Below are 26967 nucleotides of genomic sequence, written 5' to 3' on the forward strand. Positions count from 1 at the left end.
AAGTAAAAAACGACATGCTAATAAATGTACTTAAGTAATTTAAGTAAAACAAATGTCCCTTCAATAATAAGACAATATTTTATTGTAGAATCCTGGTATATGGAAACAAGGTAAATCTGTTACCTTTGCACACCTGGAGAATTTAGCACTCATAATAAATACGAATTTGTAAATAAAATGCAACTTGGGTCTGAAGAAGGCATTGACAGCCGAGGAGGGCAACGACATTAAGAAGTCTCTGGACTTCTTGTCCGAGGAGGTTTTTGTTCATCTATCCTGGACCTGGTGGAGAAGCTGAAGGCTCTCCCGATCCAGAACACTGAGAAGGACTGGCGTCTGGTGCACCTTTAGAGCGGACTGGCTGAGCTGGAGCAGTACACCAGGATAAACAATGGGATTACTGTATGACCGGGTTCCAGAGATGGGAAACTTGGACTCCAGACTCGGACTCGAGTCCCGATTTTATGACTTTTTGACTCGACTTGATGAAATCAAAAAAAGACTCGGATCCCAAGCTCAGTCATATTTTTTATGATGTCTTTTGGACTGGCGACTACATTACAGAAATATAAATGAGATGTGATCATTGCTCATTTGATGATGGCATTTTATCTCGCCCGTGCACTTAAGTAACCCAAGGTTTACATACACAGAGTTGATTAACTCACTTCATTACAGCTGTAATGGTACATGCTACGCTACCTGTTGTTTAGCATTTTATTAGCAAGCGAGCTGTCTTAACAGTCTTTGGGCACATTGATACAGGATTATCTGAAAATAACTAAAATGTAATGTTTTGTTGTTAAATGTATAACTTCAACTTTTAAGGACCACTTCACCTTTAAGATGACTTGTTCAATCAGTGACACTCTCCACAATGAATTGACTACAAGGATAATTTATGTTTTTGTCACATTCCTTGAAAGTGATTCAGGAAATCCAGAATTTATGTAAATGTTCGTGGGGTCCTGGAGCCAATCCTAGCGCACTATGGGTGAGGGCAGGATACACCCTGGATAGATTACCAGTCTGCCACAGGGTTTCTTGATTCTTAATGTATAACTTCTTAATTTTATTTATTTTATTCAATTCAAGGTGTGAAAGTGGCTTCAAATGTCTGGGATTATAGGAGTGGGGCATTACATTTGTTACATTTGGTTGTGTTTCACAGACAAATATTGTAAAAATATCTACAAGCTTACACCTCACAAGCGTATGGATATCTCAGCCAAAAATGTCCTTACTGGTGCCTGGGCAGTTAATTTTTTTAAAGACTTGTTTAGGACTTGAGGAAAAAAGTTTAGGACTTGGACTCGACTTGGGACTTGACTGTATAGACTTGGGACTTGACTCGAGACTCGACTGTCTAGACTTGGGACTCGAGCACAAAGACTTGTGACTTGACTTTGACTTGCAAAACAAGGACTTGGTCCCACCTCTGTTGGGTTCCATATCAAACCCTAGTCATACGTCTGGGGCGGGCGGTGACCGATGACTACGGGGGGGAGCTCGGTGAGCAGGATGTCACCTCCGTAGAGTAACAGGTGGCTGCCGTCCTACATTCTAAAGGGATTGAACTGGACTGCATGCCAACTGCATTGAGGCATGCCATCCCCTGCCACGGAGAGATTACAGCGACAAACGATCGGTTTTGTGTTTTCTGTTGACAAATCTCATGATGACTGCACTGTTATAACAAGGAAGTAAACTGGAAGGATCAAACGTATTCATCAATCAGCATCTGACTAAACAAAATGCTGACATTGCCAGAAGAGCACGCCTCGCGACACCAGAGCAAGCCAAAATTCTGGTCCACAGGAACATCGAGGAACTGGACAAACACGAATGATCATCATTACAAACCGGAGAGTAAGGTGTGATGAGTGATACACAACACACCACCATGACACAGGCTGAAAGAACCTTTCCATCTACATCTGGAGACAATAAGGATATAACTCAAAGGATTGCTGATCATGGAAAACTGGAACTGAGAACATTTCACTGCACTGACCATAATCAACCGGAATTGGAGCATGATATAGACCCGGACAATCATTTCTTCTCCAACATTAATGACAACTGCTGCAATTACACAGATGAACAGTACAACCAGACCATTTAAATAAACAACAAGTTATTGATAATCAATTTTAATAACAGAAGTCTTTATGCTAACTTCAATAACATTAAGGAATATTTAAATCAATTAAAAAAAATAAAAATACATTCAAAATAGTTGCTATATCAGAAACATGGATCAATGCTGACAAAGGAATTGATTTTGTACTGGATGGATACGACTTGAACTGTGTAAACAGAACAAGAGTGAAAGAAGGGGGGCGGTGTTTAGCTCAGTGGGTAGAGCGCCCGCCCCATGTACAGAGGCTATAGTTCCTCACCTGCAGCGGGTCCAGGTTCGATTCCCGGCCTGGGACCCTTTCCTGCGTGTCATTCCCTGCTCTCTCTGACCCCCTTTCCTGTCAAGCAACTGTCATATAATCCTTTAAAAAAAGAAAAAAAAAAAAAAAAAAAAAAGAGTGAAAGAAGGGTGGCTGTGTATGTGGATAAAACTTGAATTATAAAGTAGTAGAAAATATGACAACTGTGACTTATTATAATGTATAACAATTAAAATATGTGAAGAAAAAAACAGTAATAATCAGCTATATATACAGAGGACCAGGCTCTAGTATTGATGCATTCAAGAACTGGATAGAGGAAATGTTTTAAAAAAACTAATCAAAAAGTTGTTTTCATCTGTGATAACTTAAATATTGATCCACTACATCTAGATAAGCACAAAATGTGACAAATTTATCAATACAATGTACAGCATGAGTTTATATCCAAAAATAGTAGACCTAGTAGAATCACATCCCATTGTGCTACTTTAATTGATAACATATTCACCAATGATATCGATAATAATACAGTGAGCGGACTATTAGTCAACAACATCAGTGACCACCTACCTGTTTTTACAGTTTTTAATGGCAATCACCAGATCAATCAGCCAGCAGAAAAACAGGAATCTCTGAATACACTAAACAATGATTTACTGGCACAAAATTGGGAAAAGGTATGTAAATAAAGTAACGTTGATAGTGCATATGAAACTTTTTAAGAATATTCACAACAATATATGATAAAAATTCTCCTATAAAACGATACTACAGAAAACAAAAATACAAAGATCGACCATGGTTCACGAAGGGATTACAAAGTGCCTGTAAAAAGAAAAATACACTATATAGATCATTTATAAAACAAAGGACTAAAGAGGCAAAAAAAATACAAAAATAAGTTAACCAATATAAGGGTTAGTAGGAAGGAATACTATAGTAAAAATTATATAATAATATTAAAGGAATATGGGACATATTAAATAGTATTTAAAATGGCGCTAAACAACAAAGCTACCCTCAATACTTTACTGATTACAATATTATAACGAACAATATGAATGGATGGTTAACAGCTTTAATATTTTTTTTGTAATTGTAAATCTAGCTTCTCCTCCATGTTAACATGTTTATTAGCACTAGCTTCTCATCCATGTTAGCATGTTGACTAGCACTAGCTTCTCCTCCATGATAGCACGTTGATTAGCACTAGCTTTTCATCCATGTTAGCATGTTGACTAGCACTAGCTTCTCCTCCATGTTAGCACATTGACTAGCACTAGCTTCTCCTCAATGTTAGCATGTTGACTAGCACTAGCTTCTCCTCCATGTTAGCATGTTGACTAGCACTAGCTTTTCATCCATGTTAGCATGTTGACTAGCACTAGCTTCTCCTCCATGTTAGCACGTTGATTAGCACTAGCTTCTCTTCCATGTTGGCACGTTGGCTAGCACTAGCTTCTCCACCATGTTAGCACATTGACTAGCACTAGCTTCTCCTCCATGTTAGCACATTGACTAGCACTAGCTTCTCCTCCATGTTAGCACGTTGATTAGCACTAGCTTCTCCTCCATGTTAGCACGTTGTCTAGCATGAGCTTCTCCACCATGTTAGCAAATTGACTAGCACTAGCTTCTCCTCCATGTTAGCATGTTGATTAGCACTAGCTTCTCCACCATGTTAGCACGTTGACTAGCACTAGCTTCTCCACCATGTTAGCACATTGACTAGCACTAGCTTCTCCTTCATGTTAGCACATTGTCTAGCACTAGCTTCTCCTCCATGTTAGCACATTGTCTAGCACTCGCTTCTCCACCATGTTAGCACATTGACTAGCACTAGCTTCTCCACCACGTTAGCACGTTGACTAGCACTAGATTTTTCTCCAGCTTCACGATTGTTGGTTTGCGTCTTTTTATGTCATGACATCATCTTCGAAGGTTGTGAAAGTAACGAGCTAATTTTTAAAATGTAAAGAGTAGAAAGTACTGATCTTTGTTTAAAAAAGTAGGGAGCAACAGTAAAAAGTCCCCTCCAAAAAAATACTGAAGTAAAGTACACATACCCCGAAAAAACAGCTTAAGTACAGTAATGAAGTATTTGTACTTTGTTAATTGTCACCCCTGCTCCCAGGGCACTTCATGCACTGCAACGCCTCAAAGTGATGAAGCTCGGGCTGGAAATTATGGACGAAAATTCATACCTCTATTCTTTTGCAAAATGGCAATGTACCATATGAATCTCAATAAATTCTTACCAGAAAGACAATTATGGGTTAAATTTGCTGTAGCAAAATGCTACACATTAACAAACAGCTGCACAATATGTGCCACTTTTGTCTTTTTCTCCTATAAGGGACAGCATGTGTGAGTGAGTTCTGTAGTGTGGCTTGTTTAGGGGAAGGTCTGGGTTAGAACACTCAGAAATCCATCTAACAGCTTTTCATGCTTTTCTGAGAAGTTGTGTAAGCAACGACTTATAAAATAAGAATTTTAATACAAAATAGGCTATAAAATAAAAATATAGTGATATTTGTTTTGTTTATTAGCATCTCCATTAGCTTTAGCATAAGCTATCAACTGTTCTTCCTGGGGTCCACAAATTACACAATGACAATACAATGAATCCAATGACAATATTAGTATTGTTAATTATTATTAATTAATATTACCCCAACAAAACAGACATTTCAACAATTTATTATAAATAGTATTGAATTCCATTCATGCATATAGCTCTGTATGTTACTGAGTGCTGTACTAATGAAGTTCTTACTTTAGGTCAAATAAAACAACCACCAACTGCATGCCGAGTTGCATAATGATGGGTTTCTGTACTGAAAGAGAGCTTTTAGTATAAATAAAAATGACTTTTGGTTGTTATAATATTCCATAGGTGATATTGTAATATTTTTATATCTCCAAAATAGAAAACTCAATATATGTTGAATTTCAATATACTTCCCAGGCTTTGTTAAAACAGAGGGATATTTAATGTGTGTACTGACATATCAATAAAACAATCTTTATGATTTGGTTAGCTGGCTGTTAGTGACTCATAAACCAGTGGCATGTAATTTGTAATATTTTTCCTTCAACATATACACACATTAATATCATCTATATACTATTATAAGCTTCTGTTCAACAGCATTTTTTAAAAGATTTGAATCTACAGTAAAACGATTTGAAATCATTGTAATGTGTGGGATCTACTATCATTGAGTGTTCATCTATCTCATCTCATGTGTTAAACGATAATGTTTGCTCACGTAAGGGTTTGTATTTTCAAACAATGAAAACAACTATTTTATAGCAAACTAAATTCATTTCAAAGTTAGTTTTTTGAATAGTTTTAACTACATTTTTTGTCTTTTTTTTAATCCTTTTTTAGTTTTTTAGTTTGGAATTAGTTATTCCAAATTAAATTATTCCGAATTAAAGTGTTCTACTTTGTGTTTACATGGAAATAGTAATTACGAATTGAGGTTTACATGGAAAACAGGTTAATTCACCTTTTCTTTTCAGTTCCAACAGAAGACCACATAATAAGAACTGTTTTCACTTTTATTTTCATTGTAGTTGTAAAACCAGAACTTGACAATAACACATGGTTTCACTTTGGTCCACGGAGCAGGGGAAGAGAGGAAGGAGACGTACTTTGGCCAATCAAAACCAGCAGTTAGTGTAACAGCTGTTCTACCTCCACTATACAGGACGATGAGTGAAAAATTAACTTTATAATGATCCGTGCATCACTGGTGAAGCTCTGGTGCTTCATGCCTCGAAGCTTGTTCCGTTTGCTGATGTCTGTAAGAAGTCAGTGTGACTGTCGGCATTTTTATGCCCCCATCTAGCCACTCTTTTCATTATATCCACGTCTTTTAAGGCTCTTATTAAATAAATCGTTTTGGCTGGAGTCCGGGTGGCCATCTTGTATTATGTTGTCACCAATGCGTCATGCGCAGAATGACCGGAATTAACTTAAAGCGGAAATAAGTGTTTACAATTAAAATCAGAATAAACCAGCCATCTAATTCGGATTTAAGTTTTAATTCCGAATTACATTTGCATTAGGAATTAAGTGTTTACAAGGGGAGTTTAAAGAGGATTTAACTTTTATTCTAAATTAAAGAGGAATTAAAGCTCTCATTTAAACGTGGCATTTAAAGGAAACATTTGTCGGGAGACTGCCCTAGTGTCGCTATTTCCTGCTGTTATTCTGGAACTGATGGTATTGAATGCTGTGAGGGATTTTACCATTTTTTATTTTGATTGTTTGCAATTCTTCATTCTCTCCCTCAGCTGTCAGTGATGTTTACATACTAGACAGAGACAGACATCTTTTTGAACCATGGAGACCAAGAAGCCCAGCATGCTGCGGAATCTCCGCATGAAGATGCTGCCACACCTTCGGCGTGGAAAGATTGATCCAAGCAAGCTCCCACTCCAGGTGGAGCACACCATCGACAGCCGCATGAGTTCTTCTGTCCCTGACATGAGGCACATGAGGCAGGACTACTCTCGTTTCTCCTCTAGCACACATCTAGGGCACCACAACGGCATCTCCAACATGCCACTCAACAAAGCTGGAGGATTCCCTCCAGGAGCTGGGAGTGGTTTACAGAGCAGGGCTGCTGCTGGGAGGAGTGAACACAGGCTGAGCAGCCCTGCAGACTTCACCGACTGGGATCCTTCAAAGGACTCCTTCAGTAGCGCCTCAGTAGAGCAGAAGGGCTCCCCACTCACAGACTACAGACCTACAGCAGACATGGAGGAAGTGGCCCTGGAGCACCCGGAGAGCCCCACGCTGGATTCACCCAGCAGCTCAAAGGTACTTCCTGTGAACACATTGCAATGTTTAGAGAAACGTGTCAGAGTCAGATTTGGTCAATAGTGTCAGTTACGTTCTAAAACTTTGTACAATCATTGCATGTTTGTCATGATTGTGTACAGTTGAAGGAAGTTGTGTGTGAACATTGAACTACACAGGTGAGAAGATAAGCATCTTAGTGATTATTGGCTAATGTCAGGTGTGTTTGCACAGCGCCAACAAACTTTGTCTTGGAGGAGTTGGATAATGTTGAGCTTCATCCAGAATCAATAGTTGACTGCAGTGCAAAAACAAAGTGTGATCTGACATTGTTCTGCTTTCACAGTGAACAAACCACCAGCATTTTCCTTTTTCCTAATGTTTCAAACGGGTGAATTTAAGTGTCTAACTGGCCCAGTGACATTCATTGCAAAGAATTCTCTACGTACAAGAAACAAAATCTATCATTGTTTTCTTGTATTTTTACCTTGATTTTTCACCTAAAGTATCTCTCAACTATTTCTAACTTACAGTTATATTTAATAGTTGCCGTGACTGAACACGTTTTAAAAGTTCTGTACATTTTACAAATTATTGTAGGGATCTATTTCCATATATAGCTTTATATTCTCCACTATGGCTGACATTAAGATTCTTCAGTTTTGTAGATTGATGAATAGCTCAGAAAATTGTCTTTTTTTTCCAATAGCACATACAGTTACTTATATACATACAGTTATTAAAAAAAAACAACAACAAAAACAGTGCATCCAACCAGGGTTGGGGTAAATTATGATTGTAATTGCGTAATTGATAATTAATTACAATTATGTCATAATTATAATCTTATTTTAAATTTTTTGAATCTGTCACCGTTGAAATTGAGTTCAGATAATTGACTTTGTAATTGTAATTACTATGAAAATTCAATAAAAACACTAAATTACAATTTCATTAAATGCAAAACAGGTCTATGGTTTTTACATAAGTGGTTAAGAAATAAAAAGATATGTTTCATATTAAGTTTTTCCCACTACCTATCAGTAAATGTTTACACTCATACAGGTGGTCAGAGTTAGAAGAGTTATGTATAATAAATAGAAGTTTCTTTTAATAGGGACGATACAATTTTACAGAGTAACAAAACTGTGAATGTAACTAATGTTTTGTAGAATTTATAGCTGTTGCTAAATTCCAACTCTTGCCCCTTGGGCTTTTACATAAGATATTATAATAAATGCACTAAAATGTAAATGTAAAGATGCTAAAATGGCATTGTACACACATAAAAGTGCATACAATCATCACAACGCTATATGAATAAAAGTTAGTAAAATTGTACTTAAACTTTAGTAATCGATAACATGATTGTAATTGACTTTTAAGGGAGAATAATTGTAATTTATTTGTAATTCGAAAAAAAAAAAAAATGTTGGTCACCATAATCATGATTGAATTGTAATTAAACATCGATAATTGAAAACATAATTGTATTTGAAAAATGTAAGTGACCTCAACCCTGCATCCAACACAAGTTTATAAATGTAATCTATTGCCTCTATGTGCCACTCTCAGAGCAATCCAGCTAACTTTGGGCGACTGTGGCTCAGGTGGTAGTGGGTCGTCTTCTGATCGAGAGGTTGGGGGTTCGATCCCAGTACCTGACTATGTGTCGAAGTGTCCTTGGGCAAGACACTGAACCCTAAGTTGCTCCCAGTGGTCGACTAGCGCCTTGCATGGCAGTCCTGTCCCACTGGTGTGTGAATGTGAGAGTGATTGGGTGAATGAGCTGATGTGTAAAGTGCTTTGAGACTGCTTCAGTGTGGTGATAAAGCGCTATATAAATCAAGTCCATTTACATTTACATAAACTTTATAATAGCAGCTAGTGATGGCTAATCAATACAGTTATTTAACTTTGTTCTGACTGAGAGCTTAAAGAGGATTTATTGGACCAGAAAACATGTGTCCAAAATGTTCAAGTAGATTGTAAGAAGAACTACATTAGTTTGCATACAGACACTTAATTGAATGATGTGATTAAAAAAGTATTATTGAGCGTCTTTCTGCACAACATCCTGGTGGTAGATGAGACAACCTTGACAGCTGGCTTTGGGAGCCAAAGATAAGCGATTTGTTTTCAATTCAAGTCCTGGTCTCCCAGCAGTGATCCAATGTGGTGGCCTTTTAACTAGCAAATAGAGCATTCAACTTCTCCAAGATCGATTCGATTCTGTGTAAACGTTCTAAAGCAGCCTCCTGCTTGCTTTTGAGATCATTCATCACATGAGTCTGAGTCTTGAGAGCCCTGCTCCATCCTTCAGAAATGACTGGCAGCCTTCCCAAAACAGCAGCAGACATAATACAGACTTTGTGATAGGGCAGAAAGCTGCCAGCTCCAATCAGCAGCATGCCTGCTACCATAATTCCAGTCATGTAGATGTCTTCCACAGAAATAATCGACAGACACACAACTCACCACTTGTTCCAAGGGTCGAGCGCATATCCAGCTGCAAAATTACCGCTCAGACAGGCGGGCTCACTACTGGCCGTTTTTTTTATTGAAAAAATTTGGTCGATTGCATTGAGAGACCAACTGATTAATTCCATTATTCCAGATTTGGAATAACAGATCTGAAAACTGTGAGAGACTGTTTTTGTATATGTATTTGAGATAAATGTATAAATCACTTAGCGTATTTGCTATAAACATGAATGGCTAGACGCAAAATAGGATTCAAGACCTTATTACATGTCAGGCATGGACAACTGGGAGCCTGGGGGCCACATGCGGTACTTGGTCTCATTTTATAGGCACTAAAGCAATTGCACAAGATGACTCCAAAAACACACAAAATGATAGAATTACAAAGAAAATAACTCCAAAAACTCACAAAATAACACCAAAAATACAAAATGACTAAAAACACACAAAACAACAAAAGAGTACACAAAATGACTGCAAAAGCACACAATACTACAACAAATACACACAAAACTACAACAAAAAAGATTAAAAAAATATTGGTTTCACTCACCTCGAAGTGTGAATTTAATTTTTTTATTTATTCATTTATTCATTTTTTTCATGCATAGACTAATTTACACTCTTTGTGTCACTTTAATGTTTAAGTGCTGTTTCTTTACCATGGAGTGTTTTCTACTGCAATCCAACTTTAAAATAAAACACTTTTAATACAATGAGCACATGTCAAACACTGTGCCAGTCACATGTCACTGGATGAGAAAAACAGCTCTGACCAGTGGAGGCTTAAGTAAACACCTGAAAGTGTGTTGTTGAATCTGAAACCATGTCGGTGGAAGCAGACCAAGTAAATCCTGTAACGCTCTGAGGTGGAGCCTCTAAGCATGAAACTTGTTTTTCCCACAGATACTTGATTTGGACGAGCAACAACGCCTCAAAACGTGTTAATGTCTTCACTCATTTCATGAATTAAAAAGGGACTTCATGAACAATGTCAGGACCCAGTGGGGTTAGTGTGCTGTCCAACACTACGGAACATAAACCAGACATTGGAAACCCCCGGGCGTCCAGTGCACGATACACAAATTGACAGAAAAATACATAGAATGACTCCAAAAGCACAAAAGAACTAAAATGCACAAATCAACACCCAAAACAAAGAAAACTGAAAAATACTAACACAAAATGGCAGCAAATATTTTCAAAATGACAAAATACACAAAATGATGACATTTACAAAATGACAACAAAAACTTACAAAATGAGAGAAAATTTTACAAAATGAGTGTAACACCTACAATAGGACAACTTAACTACACAAAATGACAACAACAAAAAATACAAATGAAATGTTCCCATCGCTGTCCTAAACCATCACAATGCCTTCACTGGTTAACTTCTATCTAATCAGGCATTGATTATCATGTGTGATCTGCACCACTGGGTCATTCACATTTAAAGATAAGAAAAAAACCATTCTGTAATGGGTGGTAGACTGAGGTCAGCGTTAGAACTGACATGTTGTGGATGTATGCTCTAATGTTAAAAAGTTATTGTGTTGTTGTTGTGACATGTTTGCATCACAAACAGCATCAACTTCTTCAGCAGTTTAAGCTGCAGCTTACTGGGATTTGACCACAGACCAGTCTTTTCTCTAAACAAGCTTCTGTAAGCCTCACATCACCACCCTCTGCCCCACCAAACTAATACTGACTGCTTAGTTTACTGAACACATCACCATAGTTACATATATTCATGTATGTACACACGCACACACACACACACAGCCTGTTTTTCAAGCATAATGTTTGGCAAATAAATTGATATGTTCTTTCCACTGTCTTCATTCACACCCTATTTACATTATTTTCTGGAAAATCAACCATGAGTATCACCGTCACACCCTTAATAGTGAATATGTTATTAATAATTTAACAGTAAAGTTAATAAATAGCTAACTTACTAACTGCTACATCACTTTACCAATGATCTTTGGGTTTGTTGCAGTCTAAAATGAGTAGCACAGATTAACCTGCTCTCACAAGCTCTGTAATGTCTAGTTCAAGCTCATCTCATCCTTTAAACGTCTAACATTATTTGATACATTGTTTATTAATAATAACATGTTTCTAGTTTTATCCTAATTGCAACATTGTACAAAAATCAGAGAAACACAATAAATGCAATGTTTCCAAAAACACAATGTGAGAACAAAAATGCACAGAATTACTCGGAAAACATTAAAGATGACCACAAAAACAAAAACACACAATTCGACAAGGAAAACAAAATTACTGACTCCCCCCTCAAAAAAATAAACAAACACACAAAATGGGAGAAAAAGACACAAAGCTTTTGTTTTTTCTTGTATTCATGTTTAGATTAGTCAAAATTCTAAATGCATGACATGAATGTCGGTCATGTGACATTTTCGTGGCTCCTGCTACAATAAAAGTTGGCGTCCAAAGTTTAAGGTGAATTGAAAACAAGTGCAAAGAAACTTCAGTCCACGTCTACAGACACATTAACAATGACGTTTATTGGATCGTCTGTAGATTATTGTGTCAGAAACCAATGACGTGATGTCACCTAAACATCAGTTTGAGACGGTGATTTCCACTCCCACTTTCACAGAAGTAAAACTCATCTGTGTCATGAGCTCCAATGCTTCCAACGTACTTTCACTGATGCTGCATTGACTGACAATAGTCGTGTCTTTGTCATAGGGCTGCACAATTAATCAAATTCTAATTGTGGCCACGATTAAATTAACCTGATTGTCGGCAGTATTTACATTTAGCTGTGCTGCATTTCAAGTCCGACACTTTCTCAACCATTAGTCAGCGTCAGCTTTGAATCATTTGCTGGATTAATGAGAGCTGTGAGCTGTAATTGTTTCCTTTGAGTTGCATTATATGAAAGCACTCTGTAATAATGTAGTTAAGTAGTGTAAAAGAAATGCAGATTTTTCCCTATTATGATAAATAATTGTGATTAGAATCACTAAATCTGATTTAAGTAGGCTTCAAGTTGCCCAGAACAAGGCTGCTCACCATGTTTTAAGGTGTCCCTACATTACCAGTATCACTGACATGCACTGCACCTTATCATGGACCCTCATTGAAACTAAAATGCATTATAATTTACTAATATTTATAAAGAGGATTATTTTAACTGGCCAACTGAGATTATTTCAACGTAGTCACTAATCATCCTAATACCATCTACTTACCTTGCCTATGGACCTGAAAGACACTTCAACTTTACGCCTATTAAAAAAATCTTTAAAATCATATTTTTACCAATCTTAATGTATATATCATGTATTTGTTGATGTAATGAAATTGTCTTGTTTTACCTTTTTAAGTAATGTTTCTGTATATTTTTAACTGTCTTTAATCTTTCTGTTCTTATACAATTACAGTAGTTCCTTGTTTATCGTGGGGGTTACGTTCTAAAAATTACTCGCAAGAGGCGAAATCCGCGAAGTAGTCAGCTTTATTTTTTACTATTATTATACATGTTTTAAGGCTGTAAACCCCCTCACCACACACTTTATACACTCTTCTCAGACAGGAATATTTCTCTCTTGCTTAAACTCTCAAAGTTCAAATCTTTGTAGATTTTAAAACATAAACCTGTTTTCAAACATACAGCACCTCAAAGTCACACTGCTAACAATCATACATTGATGCCGAACGCATTCAGAGTCTTTGTTGACGATGACGTCACGTTAACACGAACACTAGCCTGTTCACTCATTCAACCATGGAGTAGAAGCTGTGTGTGACCACCTGGAGCTGTATGACACGGCCTTTATAACCAGAACCAGACTAGGAAGGATTTGGCGTGGAGGAGAATCAGCGAGGAGGTGGTAGTAGCAGGTAAAAGTTCTCTCTGTAGCACTGAGCTAGCATAGCATTAGCCGCTAATCACACCGGCTTTTTTCACTTGTGGTTTATGTTCATGAGAGCACAGCTCCTCGCTTCAGCAGACAGTGAAACTCATCGAGTTAGATGTGTCGCTGGTGGGTGAACGCAGCATTAGCCAATCAGGACGCAGAACACAATGCGCGTTCATACAGTGTAAAAAAATTGCATCCAAAATCGCACAGAGGCCGCGAAAGGTGAACCGTGATATAGCGAGGGACTACTGTATGTACTGGAATTTTTTTTATGGACTCCAGGAAGATTAGTAACCACCACGGTGGAAGCTAATGGGGAGCCGATGAACAAATAAACCAATAATCGTGCAGCTCTACTTTGTCGTGGCACCTGTTGTTGATAGAACTGAAGGTGATGTGTTATGAACAGGTGAAATGATTAAGCGTGAGGCAACATTTTGACATGAGTTAAGTTGTATTTTCTGTAAAACTGAATCAAAGCATTCCTGACAGACTGGTCTTTAGTGTTGCTCACACTCTGCAGTGGCTGCGACACATACAACTCATCACTGTATAACACTTTTAGTGTTGGATAACAGATTTATTGTAATTCCTCTGTTTCCAGTTGGAGATGAGCAATGAGATTGGGAGTGGGATGGACAACAGTCAAGATCTTGGCAGATATTTCCTGCTCACGATCAACTTGAAGGAAGGACACAACCTGGTCATCAGAGACCGCTGTGGTAAGACCATAGACGATAGTGGTGCAACGGATCAAAAAACTACGATCGTATCACAGTTTTGAGTCACGGATCGGATCATTTTTCGGATCAGCAGAAAAAAAAAAAAAAATACCAGACAAATAACTTTGCTCTCCATTTATTTTGTAGAACACTTAGTGCAACATTTTTCTGCTCATTAAATACAAACAACATTTAACTTAAGTTGTCGATCCAATGCTTAAATACAATTTTTAATCATAAAAACAAATTAAAGTGCAATGTAAGACATGACACCTTCATCCTTAAAACAGATAAGTGTATGGAAAAAAAAAATAAGGCATGACACTTTTTTTTTTTTTTTTAAAAATGGAGAGTGAATTAAAAACTAGCCGATGCCCACATCATCAAAAATGAATGAAAGAAGGAAAAGAAAGCAGATCTGACTTTTAATTTCTAATTCTTACAATAGTCAAGGATGGGCATCCGGACTAGAGCCGATATTTATTTAATAAGAGCCTTAAAAGACATGATGGACGGAGGCATAAACACGACGACATTCACACGGACTTATTACGCACACACGCACATGTGCGTCTCTCTCTCTCTCTCCCCCTCCCTGTGTGTGTGTGTGGTCTTCAGCTCTCTTGCAATCACACACAGATACACGATCAGGGGCCCGAACCTGTGATTCGCGCGCGCACGCACATACACGGACACACGGAGTTATACACACACACGGACATCGCAAAGGAACAGGCTTCATTGAGGCATTACTAATGATGCGCTGATCATTATAAAACTTTTTTTTTTTTTTTCGTCAACCAATCCGTGGACCACGTGCGTGCCGAACTGTGGAGAGTGATCCGTGCGGATCACGGATCAATGATGATCCGTTGCACCACAACACTAACGCATTCATAGTTATGAGCTTAATCAGTTGAGAGTGACTCAATCTATATTAAACACATACTGTAGCTGTTGTGTTAAACACTGGATCTTTTAGCCACAGTTGAGTTCTTTGGTTTCAAACTTTTTTTGGACCCCAAACTAAGAGATTCATCAAACTCCAGGAACAGCTAAGATACTGCACAGAACCCAGAAGTAGGGCTGTTTGATTTCTTTGTTTGTCTAAATATGAATTTGAATTTTGCTTCTCATACGTCTGTATGAATTGTGTTAACATCTTTAAATAAAGAACCAAGATATTTAAAAAAAAAAATATCTTTATAACTGCAAAATTTGAATTGAAAACAAAACACAAAAATATGATGGTTGACTATTTACATCATTGAACAGTATTTTACGAGCTGTCCTTGAACACACCACCGGCCCCAATAAGTCTCTGCGTCTGTTTACCGTTGAACTCTGTATAGAAGCACCACTATATTTTGAAGCCGGGATAGCGTGACCGAGCTTTCCTGAAGCTCGGCTGGCGGCTGTAATAGCTAGGCATAATGCTATTTCAGTGTCAGGCCTTGATTGAAAAGATACCTGATGCAGTGATCTATATGCTCCTGTTCCTCAGCAGGAAACATCATTCAGTGTAACAAAGTCAATTATTTATTGTACTACACTCGGGATGTAAAGATTAATCGTGAGGCTGTTAAAAATCAATTCAAAGGTGTCACGTTTCACATCGATACTCTGAAATTAAATCACAATACTTTAAAAAAAGAAAACAAAAAAGTTAAGAGGGAACAGAGAGGAGAGAGATAAACATATCTTTCATATGGGATTTGTTTTAAAGTCCAATTGTTGAGGCACAAAATACATTTTCAGTTGCACTTTTAAAAAGAAAAGTAACTATTATGCAGCGTTGCATAATTTACTGTAGAGCCAGAATTTAAATGACTATTCTTCTTCATTTGTACTATTTCTTTATTTGTTTCATTCAGGATTAATTTTTAATTAAATTGCATTGTTTTGCATAGTTTATCAAGGGATTCTTTTGACAATGAAAGATAGTCATTTGTTTACAATCTCATTTTGTAAAATAAATCGTGAGAGAATCGTATCGTGAATCGAATCGTATCGGAGTTGAGTGATCGTTACATCCCTATACTACACTATTGTATAAATTATCCTGTTAACTCAGGAAAATAAATTCAATTATATTGTTATCGCGGGAAAACAAAGTCTCGTTATCTCAAGAAAATGAAGTTATTATTACGGGAAATAAAATGTATGAAAGCATGGTCCTTTAGGTCGTCTGTATTAATCAACTGTATTTCTATACTTTCACTTTGTGAAATAAAAATCTAGTTCAACTAAAATGCAGTAAAATATAAATAAATATTTGAGCTCAATTCTACAAAAGCAAAATGTCTTTGAAGTCGCCAGGACTTCTTTATCAAAATGGGGTCACAAGTGTTTATATCCACTTATTTACAAAATGAGATTCCTTAAAATGTGTAACTTATTTCTCATTCTTTTCATCATTATGATCTATAGTTTTTTTTTTTTTAAATAATAGTTTTCAAAGCAAAATGTTGTAGCCGGACAAAAGGGGGTACGTGGATTCAGAAATAAGAGAAAAAACTTTGAGAACCACTGGACTAGGTCACCACTTCCTGTAGCGTTCTATGATGTGTCTGTGATCAGCAGCTCTATCTGTGTGTGTGCGCGGCGGCGGCAGCAGTGCACACCGCGGAGCTCCCGGTAACGGTGCTGCAGAGAATCATTAGTTGTTGACAAAAGACTTGGAGGCAATTTTGTCCCGTGGAGCAAGTTTTTTAGGTGCATTCTTGGCTGAATTGAGGCCAAAGGACCCATGGCCCTCACTCATTTCCGACATGGGAATTTATCGTTTCTCTCGTGGGATGACATATTCTTATCAGTGGGAATGTTTTTGACAATATAACCCCCGCTAATCACGTATGTAACATGCATACAACTCTGAGCAAAGATATATAGAAGGTAAGATGAGCCACTCCTCATGAAAAACAATGTTCAGCTTTGTCCACAACTTAAAAAAAGACGTTGATGACGTAACCGACAATTGTCGATAATTACATTTGTCTATGACTAATTCTGTTATTGATTTTTGTTGACAATGTTGACTGATTGTTGCACCTTTAAACCCAAGTAGAGGACTCAAGTCATTTCAAGGCACTTATCACAAATATAAAGTTATTATATAATGAGAAAAAAGAAAATTCCACATGAGCATACATCTGTGACGATGGAGAGGAAAAAACTCAGTTTGAACAGGAAGAAACCTCCAGTAGAACCAGGCTCAGAGAAGACAGGAGGAGGAGAACAGGACATGATAAAGATTCACTAACTGTTAAACCAGAAACCACAGACCACCTGAAAGTGAAAGAGAAGAACAATGACAAAGCACAGACTACAGAAACATTTCAATGTAATCAGTTTAAAGACCTAGTGAATCTATTTTGGTCTGCCAGATACCTCACTTGTTGGTCCTTAACATACAGTGAAGAGTTGCATCTAGTCTAGACTTGTGGATGTAGATTAGTTGTTCAGCGTCACTCTGAGCCAAGACGTTCCTGATTATAGAGATATTAGGAAGGTGGAAAAATGTTGTCTTTGATACTTGCCGTATGTGGGAGTTGTAGAATAAGTCGGTATCAAGGATAACACCTGAGCTTTTCACTGTGGTGCCAGATTAATGCCATTTATAGATTGCGGTGTATTTTTTCTCATGTGTTTTGGGCTCAGAGTAAGAATAAAATCTTCTCTTTTGTCCTGGTTAAAGAGGAGAAAGTAAAATCTCATTGGTTACTTAAAACTACACTGAGAACTCATTTAAATTGTTCCTGTGTAGATTTACATAATGCAGTTTCAATGATTATTTTCTAGAGTTTTGGAAACAAAAGGAAGGTTATTTGATATTGGTCTGTATTTAGTTACATCACTTGGATCAAGATCAGGATTTTTAAGGAGAGGTTTGCTTACAGCCGTCTTAAAGGTGGAACAAAGAAACTGTTTATTCTAAGCCAAACAAGTTTTAATCAGATGCAAAGTTAATGTTCATATTAGGGCTAGGCGATATATCGAGAAGATTTGAGATATATCGAGTTTACTATTTTGGCGATATAGAAATTTACAATATTGCCTATATCAATTTATACATATACATTTTTTTTTTCCATAGCTAATTTTCTATTGAAATACTCGTTTTAGAAGTCACTGCTTTCTCTACTTCTCAGAACAACATGAAATGAACAGTTACATGATCACTGAGTCTAAACAATCCACATTAAAGAACTCACTCACACATGCTGTCCATTAGAGGACAAAAAGACTAAAGTGGCTCATATTGTGCAGCTGGTTGTTAATAAATGTCCCAGACCCATTTTGTATTTTTTAATTGTAATCCTGTAATTATTGATGTCTTTCTGAGTTGTTTTGTGTATTTTTTGGTGTTCTTGGATTTTTGTTGTCCCATTGTGTATTATTTTTTCCTTCTTGTGTGTATTTTGTTGTCCTATTAAGTATTTTTGTTGTTCTTTTGTGTATTTCTCTGTACTAGAGTGTGTAAACTGTACTGGAGTGTCCAGCAATAGACTTGAATTGGAATTGAATTTCTATTATAGATCAATGTGCAAAAGGTCTCATAATTTGGAGCAAACTCAATTGAAGGTTGGAGCGTGTTTGTGATATTTGAAACAGTTTTTTTTTTCACGACAGGAGACGTGGCAGGCAATGCTTGACTAGCGCTGAAACAAAAGTAAATAGATACCAAAGGCATGGCTACGGTTACACAGGCTCGTGTAACATGCTATAACCTTTGCTGTCAGTCATCCTCTTATAAGATCATAGTTTACTGTATAAACACCTTTTGCTACGAGATGCAGTATAACATGTATGCTGTTGGGTAAATTAAAAGAGAAGTACCCAGAATCTTTGTGTAATAATGTGTTTATTTTAGTGTGTGGTCTCCATTTGGCACATGTTGGTTTAATACATGTAGGAGTGCACTGATTTATTTATTTATTTATTTTTTTAAAAAAAGCTTTACCTGCTGATCCAAATTTTTTTATTTTTTTATAATGGAGCATACACCTTGGATGTTCCCATCTTATTCCACCGTAAAACATTGAACAATATCCATGAAACAATACAAACTTGTTGTTTTAACTGTTGTATTAACACACAAGGTAGTTATCTCAAATATAAATTTAGAGCATTGCTGTCCAAAATTATAAATTATTTCAGGTCCTTTAGTTTTTCATTTTTCACATTTTACAAACAAACAAACAAACAAGTTCCACTGCAGACCCGTTCTTTGCCAAAAACATTGGTTTTACAAATAAAGAGAATCACAAGGTTTGAGGTAGATAAAGTAAATAAAATAAAAATCTAAAGGACCAAATGACAGAATGAACACAGGTTAATTTTTCTCAGACTTATTGCAGTCACTTGTTCATGTTTTTTTTTTTATTTTGTAATGTCATAAACTCCATCATTTTCCTCGTAGTATCTTTTCTATTTTCACTGCTGATAAGCACTCACAGTGGTCCACTGGCTCTTTGCTCCACTAGCTTTAGCTTTAGCCATTGTTTATGGAATCAGAACAGTATCATAATGAATGAACTCTTGCAGGGTTTTTCACAAATGCACATGCTTTGTTTCACAGTTGTATTTCAGATTCATAAATGCACACGGTCTGTTTCACAAATGCACACACTCCGGTTCACAAATATATATTTGTTTTGCAGTTGTATTTCAAATTCATAAATGCACGCGATCTGATTCCATAATTGTTTGATTGCTAGCTTCAAATGCTACATACTCAGCAGAGTGAATGAGGTAGCATTTTGTTAGCAGCTCTACCTTGACTTATTTCAGCATTACACGAATTACAAATTGCAATCCTTTGCTCTCTCTTTAGGCCGGGCTACCGGACTCAAAACGCCACTCACTTTGTTGTTGTTGTTGTTTTTCTTCTTGTTGTGTACACTAGTTAAAATCACTTATTTATTATTCGTGAACGAATCGGGCTAAATTTTGGTAGCTATAATCTATAGATGTGTATGTATCGACACTCGGAGCCCGATTTTCGATTTTTGGGTCCCAAAAGAAGAATAAAAAAGAGTCGATTTCTCATTTAATTGCGAGTCAGATATTACAACGGTTAGTACTACCGAATCATTGGCACATACCATTATATATACATGGGGCCCATTATGTCGTACGTGTCACGGGGAAATGACTACTCCTCCGTTAGTTCTAGTTAGATCGGAATGCAGTTGGGTATGAATTCTCTATGAATGAATATGATGAGATACTTAAAGCACTTCTTTTGAAATGGGGCCCGGGGGCCCACCCCCCATTTCCAGTAATTTCCAAATTTATGGGAACGTAGTCGTGTGATATATCATTTCAAAGGTAATTCAACGTAGATTACGCCTTGCACAATTCCACCCCCCTTTTTTGAGCAATTTCCACTAAATTCCTTTTCTCATTTATTTGTAAGTCAGTAATATTGCGACAGTTGGTGGTACCGAATCATTGACACATACCAATATATGAATGGGGCCCATTCCACCGCATGTGCCACGGGGGCACATACGGTGGAATCGAGTCATTTGACTGAATACTATGGAACGTGGTACGCGCTCATTGGCACGAAGACGTTCTGCGGACTCGGCCGTAGTTCATCAGAACTTATTTTGTTTCAGACTGCCGAACTGCCTACATGCTAAGCTAACTGTGCTGCAGGTTTTGTTTTGACCCACTTGATGACCTTTGCGAAGGTAGAATTGATTGGCAGAAAAAATCGGTTTCATATGCAAGGATCGGCTGATCGCTGATCTCCAAAAATTAAGGAAATCCGCACAGATTGATCAGTGCATCCTTATTTACTTGCCATGCATGGTTACTGCTGCTAGTTTGGTTTTTAACTGCTTGTTTTGTCAGAGTTGAGGTTTTTCTCCAGTCCAATAAAATGACTCACTGGCCTTGGTGAGTGTCTTTTCACCCTTGACATGTTGCTTGTCTGTTGGATAACATGGTCTGACTGACGAGTGGGACAGAAGTCCTTTGGCAGTGAGGCTCCTCTAACAGCCAGAGCAGGATTCCTCACCACCTATTAAAACCAGTTTGAGCCCCACCCAACACTCACCTGTCCTTTCGCTCTCGTTGCCCATTTGGATTATGTTTCTCGCTCCTTTGTGTCTGTGTGTTTGCACAGCTAACCTGTGAGGATAGTTGATGCCTAAATTAAAGAGAAGGCATTGCGTTTCAATGCATTATTGTTTGCTCTTATAGAAGCTCTGTATGAGCCATATGATGTTTTTTGTCCACAGAATCACACACAGAGCAGATAATGAGTCATTACCGTGTGTTGCGTCATGGCGTTTATGTCAAGTTTATTTATGTATTTTTTATATATAGTTTTTCTTAATTGATAAGACACTGTTCCTGAAAAATAGCACAAACACTGCACCCTATTCTCTTAATTCGGACACAATTTGTAAAGCACTGCACACTTGAGTCAAAAGAGCATTTTATTGTCCAAATTTGAACTTTGTTTTTAAAAGTCTAGTATCATGCTATTTTTCACCCATCTCCAATAGTTCTAAGAACTCCAACAACATAGTATTTGAGGTTTATTTTCACAAATTCGTCTGTTTTCTGGAGTTTTAGCCTCTGAAAAGTCACTTGAGCTGAGTGTTGTGTTAAAGTTACATCAGAATTATCATTAAGGAGACTAAATCCAGGATTGGGGAATTGTGCTCAAGGTTTTGACATCAGAGTCCTGTTTTTGAGAAATGTGTGCAGTCTGTTGGTGCCTGTGTGCAGAGAATGGAACTTAGTGTCTTATCTACCGAGAAACACTGTAATATACTGTAACTGTTAGGTTTGATGTTGCCATCACCTGGTTTCTAGAGAGAATACCTAAAGGAAATGAGATATTAAGGTTTTCTTTAAAAAAAATAAATCACCCAATAATTTAATTACAATTTACAACCTGACCATACGTAGCATGATAGAAAGTTTAAGAGCACACATATTATAGTGAGTTTAACTAAGTACAAACTATGCTCAGATTGTCTTCAGGAAGTCTCATCTGTTTGGGAGGAAAGAAAACCACATCCTTTATACACAGACTTGAGAAATGACTGTCTGAAGAAGACCTGCAATTTTTACTAAAAATACATGGAATATGCTTAAAATGAAAACAAGGGTGTAACATGCAAATAACTCAAGAGCCCAAATTGTGACTTTTTATTGCATTAGAGTGTTATTCTGGAGAAACACAGAGATGAAATATATTGGGGTGATGACTGTGTGATGCATTTAACACATTTTAAACAAATTAGCCACAGTTTGGAGGTGCAACGTGAAAAAAGGGAGCATATTTTGACCTCCTAGAATTTAAAACTGCACAGATTTTTTACAAAACAAAAAAAAAAAAAAATCTACTGCCAGAAAACATCTTCAAAAGAGGGGTGGGTTACAAATTAAGGGGAAAGTTAAATTTAAAGATTTTACGTTTTTGAACATCATTGAAGAGTTTATTTCTATGTCAATTTGTGGGGTATCATTATGTAACATTAATTCAGTTCAAAAAACAGGTTAAAATAAATGATTTTCACAAGATTATAGGAATGAATGTGATCACTAATCACCAATAGCTATGGACTATTTGTCAATATGTTTATCTTTAATGATATATGGGTAATTAATAGGATTTTTAGTTTTAAAAATCTGTAGTGATTAAAGGCGTAGGATTAAATAAGTTTATGCTTCTTCCTACTTTTCACACAAGTTTTAGTGTTGGTGGATCAAATCAATGGTCTATTTCTGCTGTTGTAATTCATTGTTTTGTTTTTTTAAACTATTATTCTTTTCTAATTTTACATGTTTGAAATAAAGATCAATCAATCTTTATGTTTATATAAACATATAATTTTTCCTCCAGGTACCAGCGATCCTTATGTCAAATTCAAACTGGATGAAAAAACTTTCTACAAAAGCAAAGTTGTTTTTAAAAACCTCAACCCCGTCTGGAATGAGTCCTTCTCGCTGCCTGTGAAGGATCTGAATCAGAATCTATCCATCAAGGTAACCATCCCATTAGAACGTTAGCATGAACATGCTACATGCTCTCTTCTATCATTTGTTCAAGCTGTTTTATTTATTTATTTATTTATTTTTGTGGTGACGCAGGTGTACGACCGTGACCTGACAACTGATGACTTCATGGGCTCGGCCAGTGTGTCCCTCACTGATCTGGAGCTTGATAAGTGAGTGTAATTAAGTGAGAGTGGTTTTAAAAGGAAACATTGGGTGATTCAGAGTGAGTGAATGGCGCCCTCTGGAGGACATGGTGCACATGCAGCTCAGCATATTTTAAAAGAGGTTCCAGGTGTGTAATAAACAGTATTCTCCATATTATTAGTTAGGGATGCACCGATACCGATACTGATATAGGGTATTGATGCTGCACAGATAGCAGGAACTGGTACCTATTGCATCCAATGTCTTTGAATGATATCCTGTCATTTCTGTTGTATTTGTTGGTATTTGTCACCAGAGGGATTTATTTTCATAGAAAATGTCAGTTTTATAGTAAATTTCTAAATAATTTTTTCTCTCATTTTTAAACATTTCTTGTAACAAGCAGATAAGAAATAAAATATGTCTTCCAATTGTATTTTGCTCAATAATTTGTTGTTTACATTTTAAAATTACAATTACGTCTTCAATTATACACGTTCAATTACAACTCATTTTTTTCCAATTAAATTTAAAATTAAAAATATTTTCCCCGAAAGTCAGTTTTTTTATTTTCATTATTTATTTATCACACATTAAAAAATAACATTTAAGGTGCAAGGAGGGAACGAAGCCCAAAGGGCTTGTATAAGAGCTCCACCCCTTTCAATAAACAAACAAACAAACACTAAAATCATGAGACAAAATGCGCAAATAATGTTTGATATATGAAAAAAACTGATTTATGAACAAAGTTCACAAATTAATATCAAATGAAAATATTTACATTTATGTTCAATTACAGTTAATCACAACAACTGAGCCTTTAATCAAAAAGCCCATCAAACGTAAACTTCCTATTGTGTTAGCTTTTTGTTAGCATGTCTTATGAGAGTTTTGACCCATGACCCTCATTGTAATTAATTACCAATTACGTGATTACAATTAGAATTGACATCAACCCTGTTATTGGTACTTGGGATCAGCAAGTACACATACACAAGTATCGGTATTTTATTGGTTTGGGTAAAACTGTGACTCTCTAGTTTTAGTAGAGCTGCACAAATAATCAAATTTTAACCATGATCACGATTTTAGTTGCCACGATTAAATTAACCTGATCATCTGCAATATTTACATTTAAAATGTGTGCTCTGCTGCATATCAAATCAGACACTTTCTCAACCATTAGTCAGCGTCAGCTTTGAGTCATTTGGTGGATTAATGAGAGCTGTGAGCTGTAATTGTTTACAATCAGTTGCATTTTGTGAAAGCACTCTGTAATAATGTATTTATTCAGTTAACCCTTGGTACATTTTTGGGTTTATTACTTTTTTTTTGGTATATTTTTTATTTAAAGCTTCATTTTTGACTGTAAACGTTCATATATTGTTTTTTTTTAGTAGTGCAAAAGAAATACAGATTTTTCCCTAGCGTGATAAATAATTGCGATTATAATCGTGATTACATTATTGATCAAAAATAATCATTTTGGCCATAATCGTGCAGCAACTCTACATCTATAAAATCAACAGAGTTACAATTTGCATTAGGGCTGGGAGATACGGACCAAAACTTATGTTTCGATATTTTTTCTCAAAATGGCGAAATACATTATAAATCTCGATAATTTTAATTCAAATGGAATCTGATGAGAAGGACAATTCAGGTTTAAATTGCTGATGCAAAATGCCACACAGGCGCATTTATTAATACTAACATAAAAAACATTTATTCTCCTATAAAGGACAGCATGTGTGAGTGAAATTGTGCTTTTTAATGCTGTTCTGAGAAGACGTGAAAACACAGACTAAGCCATAATATATATATATATATATATATATAAGTGATATTGTAATTTATTGCCAAAATAGAAAACTCCATGTATTATAAATCTTGATATATTGCTCAGCCCTAGTTTGCATTATAATGTGTGTAACGTCTGTCCGTCGTCTCGTTTAAAGTCTATCTCAGTGTTGTTTCTACATTCCTTTCAGAGATCTAGTGTTTGTTTAAAGCCTATCAGCTGAGGTTGCTTCTCCGTGTGTTCCAGGGTCAGTGAGCTGTCTCTGCCCCTGGATGACCCCAACAGTCTAGAAGAGGACATGGGCTTTATCACGGTGGACCTGACCCTGTCACGCAGAGACGGAGATAGCAAAAAAGGACATGTATGGCGAGCATTCTGTGTACCTTTGGCTTGCATCCCTCAATAACACGTTGATGTATGCTAACTAACCAGTGTCTTTTATTTTGCACCTAACCTGCATGCTGCTGTCTACAGAGGTGGGGCCAAATGAAAAAGAACAGCAGTAGGGTAAGGCATGAATAGAAGGAAATATTCCAATAATCTCCCATTTAGACTAACCCCCAATTTCCACTGGATGCGGCTCCGCTTCGTTACGTCACCGCCGCGTCACCGTAGCTGATAGGTTTCCACTTTAGTCTGTGTTCATTTCCACCGGGTCCGCTGTGGTGCGTGTCTGCTCCTTCCCAGATGCGGTAGTCCGGTGCCCTCCACCAGATATACGCAGGGCTTCTATTTCTGGTGGATACTGGAGCATGACGCATTAATCAGCACAGAGCAAATGAAGCTAAACAAGAAATTAGGCACGTATTCCGCAATAAAATATCGGGTTACTTTTCAAAATAAAACACTTCAGATTATATTTCAAGTAAATACATCACCAAAACGTCATAATGTGTAAAAACAAATTCACATCCACTATATATATTCCTCTCATACTGTAACTGCACTGTAAACTGCAGCAACTTTGATTTAGTTCATGTTTTACTGGTGCAGTTTTATCTCTTCTCTGTTGGCTGTTGCTAAAAAATGTGGCTGTGATAAAACCAGAGAGTCCAACCTTCTTCTTCTCCTTCGTTAGGAACACTGACCTGTTTATCTCTTTATTGTTGTGTTTAGAATACATACATTTAACTGCGTGAGAACTCCTCTGTCTCCAACCGGAGTGCACCTCAAAACGCAACCGGTGGGGATGGCGGACAGCGGGGAAAAAACGGATCGGTGCCGCGGAGACGTATCCAGTGGAAACCCCCGGTTAGGCTGTACAATGTGCAGATTTCAGTCATTCATGAAATATAACCAAACATTATATTTCACTTTTAAAAGCAAGATTTCTCAAATGACGAGATCAATTTAAAGTGAATCTCTGGACTTTTCTAGTCACGTTAAGACCAATATTTAAAGTCAATGGTGCGGATTCACTAAGATCTGAAATAAAGGGTGTGTCAAACCAGGTGCGTCCCTAAATCCTTTGGTGGCGCTGTTTCCTCACCTGCACGTAGCTGCACGTAGTTGTACTATTTTTCAGCGCAGTCACTGCAAGCAGTTCCAGATTTGATGAATTGCATTGTGCCCACTGCATTATTTCATATGCATTTCCCCCTGTCATTTTTTGTGCCCCTTATGAGATCCGCCTACTTTACATATTCATCAGAGGGAAACGCACT

General features: G+C 36.9%; 1 protein-coding gene across 2 annotated transcripts in view; it reads left to right on the top strand.

Moving 5' to 3' along the window:
• Positions 1–26967, top strand: part of mctp2b (multiple C2 domains, transmembrane 2b) — an 84395-nt gene that overhangs the window by 19143 nt on the left and 38285 nt on the right. Inside the window, exons 2-7 of one of the 2 annotated variants that reach the window (XM_028434148.1) lie at positions 6711–7239; positions 14211–14328; positions 23201–23343; positions 23449–23525; positions 25550–25664; positions 25778–25810. In XM_028434148.1, the coding sequence (XP_028289949.1) occupies positions 6760–7239; positions 14211–14328; positions 23201–23343; positions 23449–23525; positions 25550–25664; positions 25778–25810 (966 nt within the window). In that variant the 5' untranslated portion in view covers positions 6711–6759. The remainder of the gene's footprint in view (positions 1–6710; positions 7240–14210; positions 14329–23200; positions 23344–23448; positions 23526–25549; positions 25665–25777; positions 25811–26967) is intronic. The other variant, XM_028434157.1, reaches the window with a different exon arrangement.

This window comes from Gouania willdenowi, chromosome 3 (assembly GCF_900634775.1).
Source record: "Gouania willdenowi chromosome 3, fGouWil2.1, whole genome shotgun sequence".
In the NCBI taxonomy this organism is placed as follows: domain Eukaryota; kingdom Metazoa; phylum Chordata; class Actinopteri; order Blenniiformes; family Gobiesocidae; genus Gouania; species Gouania willdenowi.